At 42.7% G+C, this 13,040-nt stretch overlaps 1 protein-coding gene across 6 annotated transcripts in view; it reads right to left on the minus strand.

Annotated features, from left to right (window-relative positions):
* Nucleotides 1-356: 356 nt before the first annotated feature.
* Nucleotides 357-13,040, minus strand: part of LOC123770657 (tumor protein 63) — a 98,285-nt gene continuing 85,601 nt past the window's right edge. For all 6 annotated transcript variants that reach the window (XM_045762719.2, XM_045762710.2, XM_045762728.2 and 3 more), the window contains one exon: nucleotides 357-6,083. In XM_045762719.2, the coding sequence (XP_045618675.1) occupies nucleotides 5,378-6,083 (706 nt within the window). In that variant the 3' untranslated portion in view covers nucleotides 357-5,377. The remainder of the gene's footprint in view (nucleotides 6,084-13,040) is intronic.

Here is a 13,040-nt window from a genome sequence, read left to right on the forward strand (position 1 = left end):
TTTGCCTAATAAGCCAAGTTTTCCTGAATTAATATATTTACTATATTTTTTTTCTTATGAAATGATAAAGCAACCCTTTTCTCTATGTATGAGGTCAATTTTTTTTTATTGGAGTTAAAATTAACGTAGATATATGACCGAACCTAACCAACCCTACCTAACCTAACCTAACCTATATTTATCGGTAAGGTTAGGTTAGGTAGCCAAAAAAAGCTAGGTTAGGTTAGGTTAGGTAGGTTAGGTAGACGAAAAAACATTAATTCATGAAAACTTGGCTTATTAGGCAAATCGGGCCTTGAATAGTAGGCTGAGAAGTGCGTTCTGGCTATTAGGTACGACATATATATATATATATATATATATATATATATATATACACACACACACACACACACACACACACACACACACACACACACACACACACACACACACACACACACACACACACACACACACACACACACATACACAGAGAGAGAGAGAGATTTATCAAATTCAACAATCCAACAAATAGTATTAACAGTAATGACACTGGTATCATATTAACTGAACAGTTGCTCATGAAATAATCATAGTTGCTAAAACATTAAAACATTGCAATTGTTAATTGTTGTTGCCAAAAGCCAATACATTTTATGGGAGAGGTCCCCTAAGTGGGTCCCCATGCTACCTTCCTGGTGGGTCCCCTAAGTGGGTCCCCATGCTACCTTCCTGGTGGGTCCCCTAAGTGGGTCCCCATGCTACCTTCCTGGTGGGTCCCCTAAGTGGGTCCCCATGCTACCTTCCTGGTGGGTCCCCTAAGTGGGTCCCCATGCTACCTTCCTGGTGGGTCCCCTAAGTGGGTCCCCATGCTACCTTCCTGGTGGGTCCCCTAAGTGGGTCCCCATGCTACCTTCCTGGTGGTTATCCTCAGTGTATGCCTGAGCTCAGGGACCCACTGAGGGGGACCTCTCCCATAAAACTTATTAGCTTCCTGACACCAGGAAGGTAGCACGGGGACCCACCGAGGGGACCCATCAGGGAAGTAGCACAGGGACCCACTGAGGGGACCCACCAGGAAGGAAGCATAAGGACCCACTGAGGTGGGGGCCAACCAGGAATGTAGCACAGGGACCCACCGAGGGGACCCACCGGGAAGAGGTGTTTCATTACATTCAGTGCTGGATTTCTTTCCTTTAAACACTTTAATTCATTAAATTTAAGCATCACATACTTGAGATATTATAGCAACAAAAATAAAGCATTAAATGTAATGAAACACCAATTTCTGTAGGAATCCTGGAGGCTCTTGGATCTGTCACATTGATTCAGTGCCATATTACTAGGTGCCATGAGTCAGGGAGTTCTATTAGCCTACCGGCGACCACGAGCCGGAACTGATCCCTCTCAAAGAGGTGCTTGGAGTGATGGCCTATGAACACTTTAATTTAAAGATAATCATAATAGCCACCACCAGGAAAGTACCCAGAAAGTTAGGCAAAACACAATACTGCACGATTAAAACCAAACCGTCACTTAACAAAATGCCAAAAGAACTCTCCCAACAATGAAAATAAGCCACCAATATTTAGTGAAATTAGTGGTGGCTAATTTACTCCACCTCCTCCCCCTTATTTGGGCTGAGGAGGGAGGTAGACTGGGTCTGCCAGACCCCACGAGATGCCAGATTCAGCCCAAACAGGAGAACCCAAACGTGGAAAACCTGTCGCAGTCAACAAAAACTGAGAAACAATGTCCTCAGGAAACAATTATAAACAAAATGGAGAAGCTGGAGTGAGAGCCAGGGCCCACATCAAGTTCAAAGACTTGGCCAGCATGGCCGGCCTACACACGAGACGGGAGGTGAAAAACAGGAATACCACCTCCCAGAGCATACAGCTTCTGGAAGGCAGCCAATGCCGAAGCAGCGGAGACCATAACTCCTGCAAGAGTAACCCTCACTGAGCATCCCCATATTCTTTGAGAGCCAATCAGAATGCAGCTCCAGGAGGCTCAAGAAGCACATGACAGAAACCAAGTGTGATTGGGTACGAAGAGCGTCCGCCACCAAAGCAGCCAACAGAAGGGAGACCGAAGACATGCAGACATGTCTTTGGAGACATGCAGCTGCACAAGACCCACATCATGGAAAAGTCCGGAGCAATTGAGGTATTTGAAAGAACCAAAAAAATAACCTGCAACATACAAGACACCTCCCACTAGTCGAGTACATGGAAACGGAAACACCTGTGCCAAGACCCAAGGGTAAACCTGCAACACACAAGACACCTCCCACTAGTCGAGCATGTGGGAACAGAAACACTTGCGCCAAGACCCAAGGGTAAACAAAGGACATTCCACTAGCCAGGATCACTCTGGAACCACATAACGCACCCAATAAGGGAAGGAAAACCCTAACTCAAAAGAGGCCGGATCCATAACCGAGGCATAAACCAGGTATGCTTCTAGGGCCTCCTGAGCCTTTGCCGGGAAAACCCAGGAGGAAAGTAACCTCCAGAAGGACGAGTCCAAAGCGCCAAAAAGCACACAGAATCGAACCCTGGGGAAGCAGCACCTAACTCAAAATCATGCAAGGCAGAGGGATAAGAAAAACTCTTCGTCTACAACAAAAGACCCTTTGCACATGGCACGAAGGGTCAAACAGAATCCAAGGACCCCAATCCGACTACCCCCATAGCCCTGGAAACTGCAGAAGTGGGCCACAAGGCAGAGCTGATGTCCACACCCACCACCCGGGAAAGAAACACAGAGTCCAAGATAAAGGCTTCGAAGGAAGGGGTCGGCTGGGTTGACCCAGAAGCCTTGGCGGGATTGAGAGGCTCAACTGCTTCCATGCCCACATCAAAAGGGGCAAATCCAAGATCAGCCCAAGCCATATTCAGAGCTAAATCTGGCCCCTGACACCAAAACCCTCAGATGCTTCGGAGCCGGAAGAAGGGGAAGAGAAAGAGAAGAAGGCCGAAACCAGCTCCCTGGGGAAGGAAAAAGGGGTGCAGACGGAACCACGGTCAAGGTGATCAACACCCTCAAATCTGATTACCTGGACACGAGTGGAGCCGATCTGAGGCCTCCAACTGGGCAAACAACCTAGACTGCTGCTAAACAGAAAACCTTGAATGCAAGGCAGTAGCTGCCTTATACTTCTGACTCTCAACAGTGGAATGGGTAAATTGGAGCACATGGGGACGACCAAGTCCCCACATGACTCAGGGTCGAAGATGTCACTGACCCTATCAGGCAGCATGGCGGAGACTGAATGTATGAACATCATCAGTTGGTACTGGCAACAAACAACCCACAAATTCATACAAGGCGAGAGCAGGCTCAGAAGAGGTATCCATAGTACAACCGAGCCTATAGGGATTTTCCAGGGCCGGTAGGGTGAATGAGCCCTGCAGGAAGCCCAGGCACTTGGAATGCTATACCGGTAAACCCTGAATAAAACAGGCAACCCCACCCCACCCCACCCAAAACCAATGGAAAATCCCAAGGGGCCAGCAAGAGGGTTCAACTGCACACAACCTAGGCAGAGCCTAATAAGATCAAAGGAAGAACTCCCAAGCACAAAAAGGGCAAAGTGAAAAAAATAAGCACACAAGCACAAAGCCCTAGGACCAAACCGTGGCAAACAGAGTACCAGGGAGAAACGTTGGCACTAATTTGTTAGCGGAGTAACTGATTGCACAAACCACAGGCTGAAAGTCGAAATCACTACCAACCCCAGGTGAGACAGGAAGTCAAAGACCATCAGCTTACCTGAAAAGCGAGGACCACCCCAAGCGAAGAGACCCTCTAAAGGGTGTAACCTGAACACCCCAGGGAAGAAAACCCTGAAAGCGCAAGGGAAGTGCTCAAAGAGCACACAGGGAAGGAAACCCTGAGTACATGCAGCTCCAAGTACACTAATTTGGTTACATGCAACACTAATGTGTATAAGAACAGCCTCAAAGGCAAAACACCACTCAGAAAATGGGATACTGGAGCCAGAGCGACAACAGCAAACAGGCACATCGGCGATAGAACTAATGGTGATGGGCCCGGCTGACCCAGTCTGCCGGGCCTGGGTTAAACTAGCTCTCACTAATTTCACAAAATTTTGGTGGTTTTTCATTATTAGGGGAGCTCTTTTTCCATTTTGTGGGGCAATGGTTTGGTTTTAACCATGCAGTAGTCTGTTTTGTTTTGTCTAGCTTTCTGGGTGTTTTCCTGGTGGTGACTACAGTATTATGATTATCTTTGAAGGTAAAATGTTTATAGGACATCGTTCCATGCACCTCTTTGAGGGGGACCTGGTTCTGGCTCATGATTCCTGGTAGGCCAATAGAACTCTGTGACTGAGGGCACACAGTAGTACAGCACTGAATCAATGATAACCCTGAAGTGTGATAGCTTCAGGGAGCCAACGGGGCTCCCCCCAGAAATAACTTTGTCACAATATACTTTTATGTAAGATGCATTGATCCCTGAATGGCCTGTAGGTATCCAAGGTTTTCCTTACTCATTGTCAGAGTGGTTGTAGTTTGGCGATACTTTGCAACAGTATAAGAAGGCACATACAGTACTTGCTGTCACAATTTGCCCATCACATTTTAATGTGATGGGTTTATTATTCATCCCTTATTTAATTTGCCTGAATACAGTCATAAATGTTTTGTTCGGGATCAGTAACAGATGCTTGATGAGATCTATAGAAATTGTTTTAACAAGCTCTCTCTAATAAATGATTGCCCAGGCTAGGAATAGTGTTGGCTTACAGCCAGTTGCCCCTTATTTTGATCTCCAGACTGGATGAGACATTTTGACATGTTTCCTTACACCATTCCCTCTGTGTCCTGGGAGCTAGACAACTGTTGTGGGCAGCATCCTGGAGAAGGTCAGTATCTGGCCTAAGAGGACCTTACACCTGATGCCTCTGTTCACTCAGCAGTAAATATGTACCTGGGAGTTAGGCAACTGTTGTGGGCAGCATCCTGGGGAAGGTCAGCAGTAGGCCTACGGGTGGCCCTTAATAAGCCTAAGTCTTCTTGTCCCTTGACAATGGGAAACCATAAATATTTACAATTCAGTTATAAATGTCAGAGCTTAAAATGTTTATCTGAGCTCCAAGTTATATACAGTATATGTCCACACAAGCTTTGAGTCATTATTATCATTAAGATCTCTAAGCTGGCGGCACACACAACATATTATACACTTCTGGGTTGCTATGCTGATCACACTGGAAAATGCTCCTCATTCACTGTTGCATAATGCATTTTGACATGACAAAGCCATGTTGCCCAATTCCTTTTAACCTAATTGGAAGACACTCGACACTCATTGTTCTCCATTGCATTTTTACCTTCAATAACTTAATAAAATAAACTATTCACTGTTATTCTTTGGCAAATCCTTTTACTAATACATTAGCCGCCAACATTTCTGGACTGTCATGCGGCAACTGTTCCTCTTGAACTGCACTGGAGTCTTGCCTGACATTTGATAAGCTCGCCTCATCTTTATGAAACTGTTTTTGTGTCAACAAAGAATTTTTGTAAAGAGAAAGAGATTGGTTAATAATTCCAATTGTATAATCTGAGCTTAATTTTCTAGTTGCGGGCTCTCTGGCCTTATATGATGAAACCTGCACTACTGGCACATGCTTGGTTAAGTTAATTTTGGAAACATTAGCCATGTTAAATTTGCCTACAGACTGTCTGCGAAGTTCAGGTGAAGTAGATGTTAATGTTGAGATAAAAGGCACTGAAGAAATCTGTGAATTGCTTACAACAGCTTCTGATATCTGAGGCCAAACATTCATACTACTATTCTGTGTGCTTTTTGAACCAAAGAGTTCTCCACCACCACTTCTCTTGGCATCCACAACCATCAGTTTCATTGTGGGAGAGACTGCAACATGTGACTGCAATTGACTTGGCAGACTTTGTCTTGAGGCATTAAATGAATCATTCTGAGGATCATCATATGTGACTTGTTGAGGAGAATCCACTTCTGAGTCCCAGGTGCCTAATTCATCTATGTTTGATCTACAATCAGATGTTTCCTTCTGCTTTTCTGCACAGGTGGAACTCGTAGTAATACTGAAAAATAAAGCAAAATTAAATATCTCAAAATGGCTAGGCAAAGTGTAGTACAGTATGTTAATTAACACTTTACCAAACTAGGGACGCAATATGAGTCTGTTTATAACTCTATGGATCCCAACCAGGGACACATATTGCATCTGATATTAAAATATTTGTTAAAATTACATTTTTATTAATTTTAAATTTTTATTATAGGGTACATATTTACATTTCAGATGTAGCAATTTGTGAACTGTCTATTAGATTGACTTTTGATTATGTGATTTTCATGCACAAATTCATGCTCGTAACGGTTATAAACTTTTGCTATATCTTGTTTACCCATAATAATCTTGTCCCTATAGCAGTATCTCACTCAGACAGATCACCCAATCAGGTACTTTGGTACTTTGGTTTGTCTCGAACCTATAATGTTTAACTTTACAGTATGAACTTAAAAGGACATATTGGGCTTTCGTTCCTTTTGTATCCAGAACTGTACAGTACATTTCAAAGTCTGTGATTAATTGCCCAGGTAGGGAGTTTACTGTGTTTTTTTCAGAGCACAAAGAATTGTAACTTTGCAGTTAATTACCTAGTTTTCAGTAGGATAACTCTTGCCCTTAACCTCGTCATTAATAAAGTAATGGGTATAGACATCCCTACACTATCTTGTACTACCTCGAAACATTCAGTTTTGTTTCTCCAAGTCCTTACTAAAGTCCAATACTTAGTTATATTGCAATTAATCTTATATGTTTCAGTAACGTATCTTGTATATTTATTATTGTTCTACAGGAGAGTTACGAGTTGCCAGTCCTATACCAACCATTCTCGTGCATGTTGCCTCATCACATTTATGTCAGTCTAACAATCCTCACTTATTGGTTCACTTACAGGAGGCCACTCACATAATTCTTCCAGTTTTTATTACTTGTCTCTCTACTTTAACCATGTTTCGTTTATCCGCCTTCCATTCCAACCCGGAGGATGAAGTAGCTAACTTAATTTGTGCTACCAAAGCAGAATTACTGACATTAACCACAGAATATCATCTCTCACCTCCCCATGGTGCCAACAAAACCGAACTCCATAATATATATTAGATTATTTGGTTGATAATAATCACTTCAAAGCTGCAGGAACAACATCAAATTGCCAATAAAATTGCACTCACTATCATGAAACTGAAGATTCAATTAGCCCACATGAAAGCCGAGGCTAATGAATGAAAACGAGAGATGAGAAAACAAGAAATTGCCCTCCAATGAGAACGGGAGAATGAACAACTTTGGCTCCACGAACAACGAGCAGAATTGGAACGTCAATGACAACAACAAGAAGTTGCCCTCCAACGTGAATGCGAGAGGGAACAACTCCAACTCATGGAACCGAGAGCAGAACTGGAACATCAACGCGAACGAGAGAATTCAGCCACAAGAATAAGAAGCTGCCATCACTCTCCATTTAGAGCAAGAGAAAGTTGCCTCTGCTCTCCGTTGGAACGGAATAAAGCTGCTGCCGCTATAGTTTCCACAACAGGAGATGGAACTCGAAACTCCCCACCTTGCTCAGCACCAGGAAGCAGAAACCAACCTCCAACTATGTTTTAATGCAACTCAATGTATCAAAATAATGCCGCCTTTTGTAGAGACAGAGGTGGATTCATTTTTTACCTCATTTGAGGCTTTAGCTACTCAAATCAGCTGACCTCAGAACCAATGGTCGATACTTCTCCAAGCTCATCTTACAGGAAGACCTGCCTTGACCCTCAGTACTCTTGCAACCGAGACTGATTACCAGGTACTGAAGCAAGCAGTTCTAGATGCCTATCTCTTGTCTACCAAAAGTTATAGGCAACATTTCAAAGATTATGTTAAATCCAGTGCCACCACACATGAAGAGCATGTACAGACAAAAAAAAAAAAAGATATATTTTATGAATTGGCTGGAGTCGACCTGCTCACCACTTTTTCAGAATTAATTAACCTCATACTCCTGGAAGAATTTATGCACCGTGTACCTAAATCCCATACGCCGTTACCTTCCAGATAAAGGAAAGACTAACCTTTGTAGGTGTGCACAGTTAGTGGATACCTATAGTTTAATTCACAGATCATATGATTCCTATTCCAGTAAACCATCTTGGTCCAGCCCTGCTAAAGTAATTCATGTCAATGTTAACTATGCACTCTACTGCAGATATTGTAAAGTACTGTATATGTACACACTACTGTATCGAAAAATGTACCAACCCTTATTGTAAGACTAGCAACGATCTGCATAAACCTAAAGCTCAACCTCCCAAGCCTCATAAGCCTGTTATGCATACCCATGTTCCAGCTTCTGATCTTTCTTTATTCCATAGACACATGTATCCAGGAACTGTCTCTGCCAATGGTGGAGATTCTGATGGAAAGGTCAAAGTGATCATCTTGAGGGGCACAGCTGCTCTACAAAGTACTCTTATGCAAGACACTGCACCCAAAGCCACCTACACTGAAGAAACCGTCCTCCTCACCGACCTTACTGCAACCACTCCATACCCGCCCGCTAGAGTCCACCTGGATTGTTCTTTCATTTGCGGAGAAGTCCAAGTCGCCATACTGGAGAAACCTTTCCCCATGGCAGGAATTCAACTTCTTCTGGGCAACGACTTGGCTGATCAACAGAAATCCATGAACCTAGTCATAAGTGACAAACCCCTGGTATGTGACTCGGCTATGGAAGAAGACCCTGCAATGAAGTATGCCGCAGAAGTGGTACCGGTGACAGAAGAAACAGAGGATATCTCCCAGCCTGTCCTAGTGACTGTACTCATGCTCAAGCTGCTCTACCACCACAAGTAGCCCAAGCTGTCCCTCAAGATTCACAAGGCCTCCCACCGAATCTCAACCTGTTGGAGTTCCATAAGTTACAACAAGCTGACATTTTGTTAACTTCCTTGTTCTCTCAGGCTCAGATTAAGACTGATTCCATCCGTTGTTATTTTTTGAATGATAATCAAATCCTATATTGCAGATTCAGACCCAGTAAAATAAGGCAGAGGATGATTGGGCTAATGTTAATCAGTTGGTAGTTCCCACATCTTTATATAAAGATATAATTGACTTTGCCCATGGCCCGATGTCCCATTATGGCATCAACAAAACCTACCATGCCTTATTACAGGACTGTTTTTGGCCAGGCATGGCACGAGACATGAGGACCTTCATGAATACTTGTCATACATGTCAAATGGCAGGCAACCCCAATGCTCCTATTCCTAAGGCACCATTGATTCTTATTCCTGTGCCTTCAGAGCACTGCTTAAAACTCATAATCGACTGCGTCATGCCTCTACCAAGAACCAGTTCTGGCAACCTCTACATCATTACCATTATGTGTCCAACCACATAATGGCTATAGGTTCCCTATAGCAGTTCCTGTCAAGAACTTCACGAATACTACAGTTGTCAAGCACCTCCTGAAGATCTTCACGCAGTACGGATTTCCCAAGGAGATTCAAAGAGATTGTTGCACAAACTTCGCCAGTGAGTTATTTAAGAACACCCCTTAAGGAGTTCAACATCACTCAAGTATTGTAAATAAATTAAATAATTTTTTATTCAGGAAAAGTACATACATAGTTGATTTATAAACATAATGTAGGATTTATAGATAGAGCTAGTACATACAGTACCTAAAGCCACTAATACACATAGCGTTTCGGGCAAGGTGTGGGGGGAAAAAAACTCTTAAGACTAAAACTTAATAGTACAGTAATTGGGATTAGGTATAAACTGTGTTGAAAAAAGGAATAAAAAAATAGAAACGGGAGGAACATGGCAGAAATCAGCAAATGTACAAGTTGGAGAACAAACAGCATTGTTTAACAAAAGCAAGACATGGGTTGACATTTAGGGGGTAAGGTAGGTTAAATGGAGTTAAGTAAACTGGTTGAGAGAGGTACAGCCTTTGACATGATTGGGGAGACCATTCCACATTCTGGGTTCCTTGATTTGTAGAGCATTTCTAGTTTGGTTAAGTTGTGCTCTTGGAATATCAAATAGGTATTTGTTTCTGGTGTGATACCCATGAGTTCTGTTACAACCTTCTAGGAAGCTTCTAAGGTCAGGATTGACATTGCAGTTCAGAGTTTTAAATATATAGAGTATGCATGAGAGAATGTGCAATGACTTAATATCCAACATATTCAAAGATTTGAGTAAGGGTACAGAGTGCTATCTTGGGCCAGAGTTGGATATTGTCCTAATAGCAGCTTTGTGTTGAGTAATTAAAGAACGTAAATGATTTTGGGTTATCTTGGTTATCTTGAGATGATTTCGGGGCTTTAGTGTCCCCGCGGCCCGGTCCTCGACCAGGCCTCCACCCCCAGGAAGCAGCCCGTGACAGCTGACTAACTCCCAGGTACCTATTTACTGCTAGGTAACAGGGGCATTCAGGGTGAAAGAAACTTTGCCCATTTGCTTCTGCCTCGTGCGGGAATCGAACCCACACCACAGAATTACGAATCCTGCACGCTATCCACCAGGCTACGAGGCCCAGGTTCTACTACCTCGTAGGTTCTAGAACCTACGAGGTTCTACTGGGTAGTAGAACCCCAAGCACAAATACCATAGTTGAGATATGGATAGATGAGGGAGTAATAGAGAGTCACCAGGGTAGGGCGAGGTACATAATATCTGATCTTAGAAAGAAGGCCAACAGTTTTTGATACTTTTTTTTTATATACTAGTATATTTAGAATGTGTCCCTGGAAATTCAGCTTGTGATCAATGAGAACACCAAGGAATTTGCATCTACTGTACTTTGTTACAAATTTGGGTATTGTTTATCCTGAGATTTATTTGATTAGAAGATTTATTGCCAAACAGAATATAGAAAGTTTTGTCAATGTTAAGGGTGAGTTTGTTGGCAGTTAGCCAAAGATGGACTTAATTTAGCTCAGTATTCACTGTGACATTTAGAGCAAGGGGGTCAGGACTGGAGTAAATAAAGGTTGTGTCATCAGCAAATAAAATTGGTTTTAGGTGTTGGGAGGCATTTGGAAGGTCATTAATGTAGATGAGAAAGAGGAGAGGGCCAAGTATGCTGCCCTGAGGAACACCAATGTTGATGGGTAGGGTGGGAGAAATTGAATTATTCACAGAAACATACTGGATCCTGTCAGTAAGGTAGGATTTGCGGTATTGCAGGGCGTGACCTCTGACTCCATAATGATGTAATTTAAGAAGAAGGTTTTGGTGGTTGACAGTGTCAAAAGTCTTACGCAGGTCCACAAATAACCCAACAGGAAACTCATTTTTATCAAGAGCTGCATGTATCAAGTTAATCATACTAATAAGTGCATCGTTAGTGTTTTTTTTGGGTCTGAAGCCATATTGACAAGAGCTAATTATATTGTTTGGCTAGATAAGAGTAAAGCTGCTTGTAGATTAGTTTTCAAATATTTTTGACAAGTTGGGCAGGATTCATATAGGTCTGTAGTTGTTAACATTAGTGAGATCACCACATTTGTGGACAGGGGTTACTCTCGCTTTTTTTTGGAATATCTGGAAAGGTTCGGAGTTCAAGTGACTTGTTGAAGAGCAATGCAATAGCAGGGGCTATAGATCTGGAGGCTTTTTTGTAAATTAAAGTTGGTATCTCCTCAATGGCACTAGACTTGGTTTAAAGGGAAAGGATTATCTCATTAACATCAGTGGAATTTGCAGGCATTAGGTACAGAGACTGGATAGTTACCTGTAAGACAGTCCTGAACATCAGTATTGGAAAATGGAATATCATTTGCAAGGGATGACCCAATGGAAGAGAAGAACCAATTGAACTCAATAGCAATATCAGAGGCTGTAAGCTGACCATCGTTATTGGACAGGAGTACTAGTATTGGTTTGTTATTTAAAATCTTCTAAAAATCCACATTTATTGTGGACACATTACTGACACATGTATCACAGTTCCATGGAACATTGTGAACGTTCTACTGTATACATATTGTAAAGGACACAAATATGCATCTTATACGATAAAAAAATAAAATAAAACCGCATTGGAAATACATAGAATGAATAATTGAATATATATTTGTGGCAACACCCAGTACTTGAATGGCCCGCGTGACTGTGTCTGGGCATGTCGCACACTGGCGACCAGCCCCTGATGATGTCACAGTGCACCTTGTCCATGTCCCCACAGCCAAAGTGGAATTTGGTATTTATTTTTACATAGACATGTTCAGGGAAAGGAATTTATAATTTTACGAAGAAAAAAGAATTTTTGGGGAACACTTTATTCATGCACACGGGGGAATTTCACAATAAACTCGGCGCAGCACAGTGGTTAAATTCGTTAATCGAGGTTCCACTGTGTGTAATTACCTAAGTGTAATTACACTTAGTAATTTAAGTTTAAGTAATTACACTTAGTAGTGTAAGTGTGTGTGTGTGTGTGTGTGTGTGTGTACTCACCTAGTTGTACTCACCTAGTTGTGTTTGCGGGGGTTGAGCTCTGGCTCTTTGGTCCCGCCTCTCAACCGTCAATCAACAGTTGTACAGATTCCTGAGCCTATCGGGCTCTGTCATATCTACACTTGAAACTGTGTATGGAGTCAGCCTCCACCACATCACCCCCTAATGCATTCCATTTGTCAACCACTCTGACACTAAAAAAGTTCTTTCTAATATCTCTGTGGCTCATTTGGGCACTCAGTTTCCACCTGTGTCCCCTTGTGCATGTTCCCCTTGTGTTAAATAGACTGTCTTTATCTACCCTATCAGTCCCCTTCAGAATCTTGAATGTGGTGATCATGTCCCCTCTAACTCTTCTGTCTTCCAGCGAAGTGAGGTTTAATTCCCGTAGTCTCTCCTCGTAGCTCATACCTCTCAGCTCGGGTACTAGTCTGGTGGCAAACCTTTGAACCTTTTCCAGTTTAGTCTTATCCTTGACTAGATATGGACTCCATGCTGGGGC

This window comes from Procambarus clarkii, chromosome 14 (genome assembly GCF_040958095.1).
Source record: "Procambarus clarkii isolate CNS0578487 chromosome 14, FALCON_Pclarkii_2.0, whole genome shotgun sequence".
Taxonomy (NCBI): Eukaryota; Metazoa; Arthropoda; class Malacostraca; order Decapoda; family Cambaridae; genus Procambarus; species Procambarus clarkii.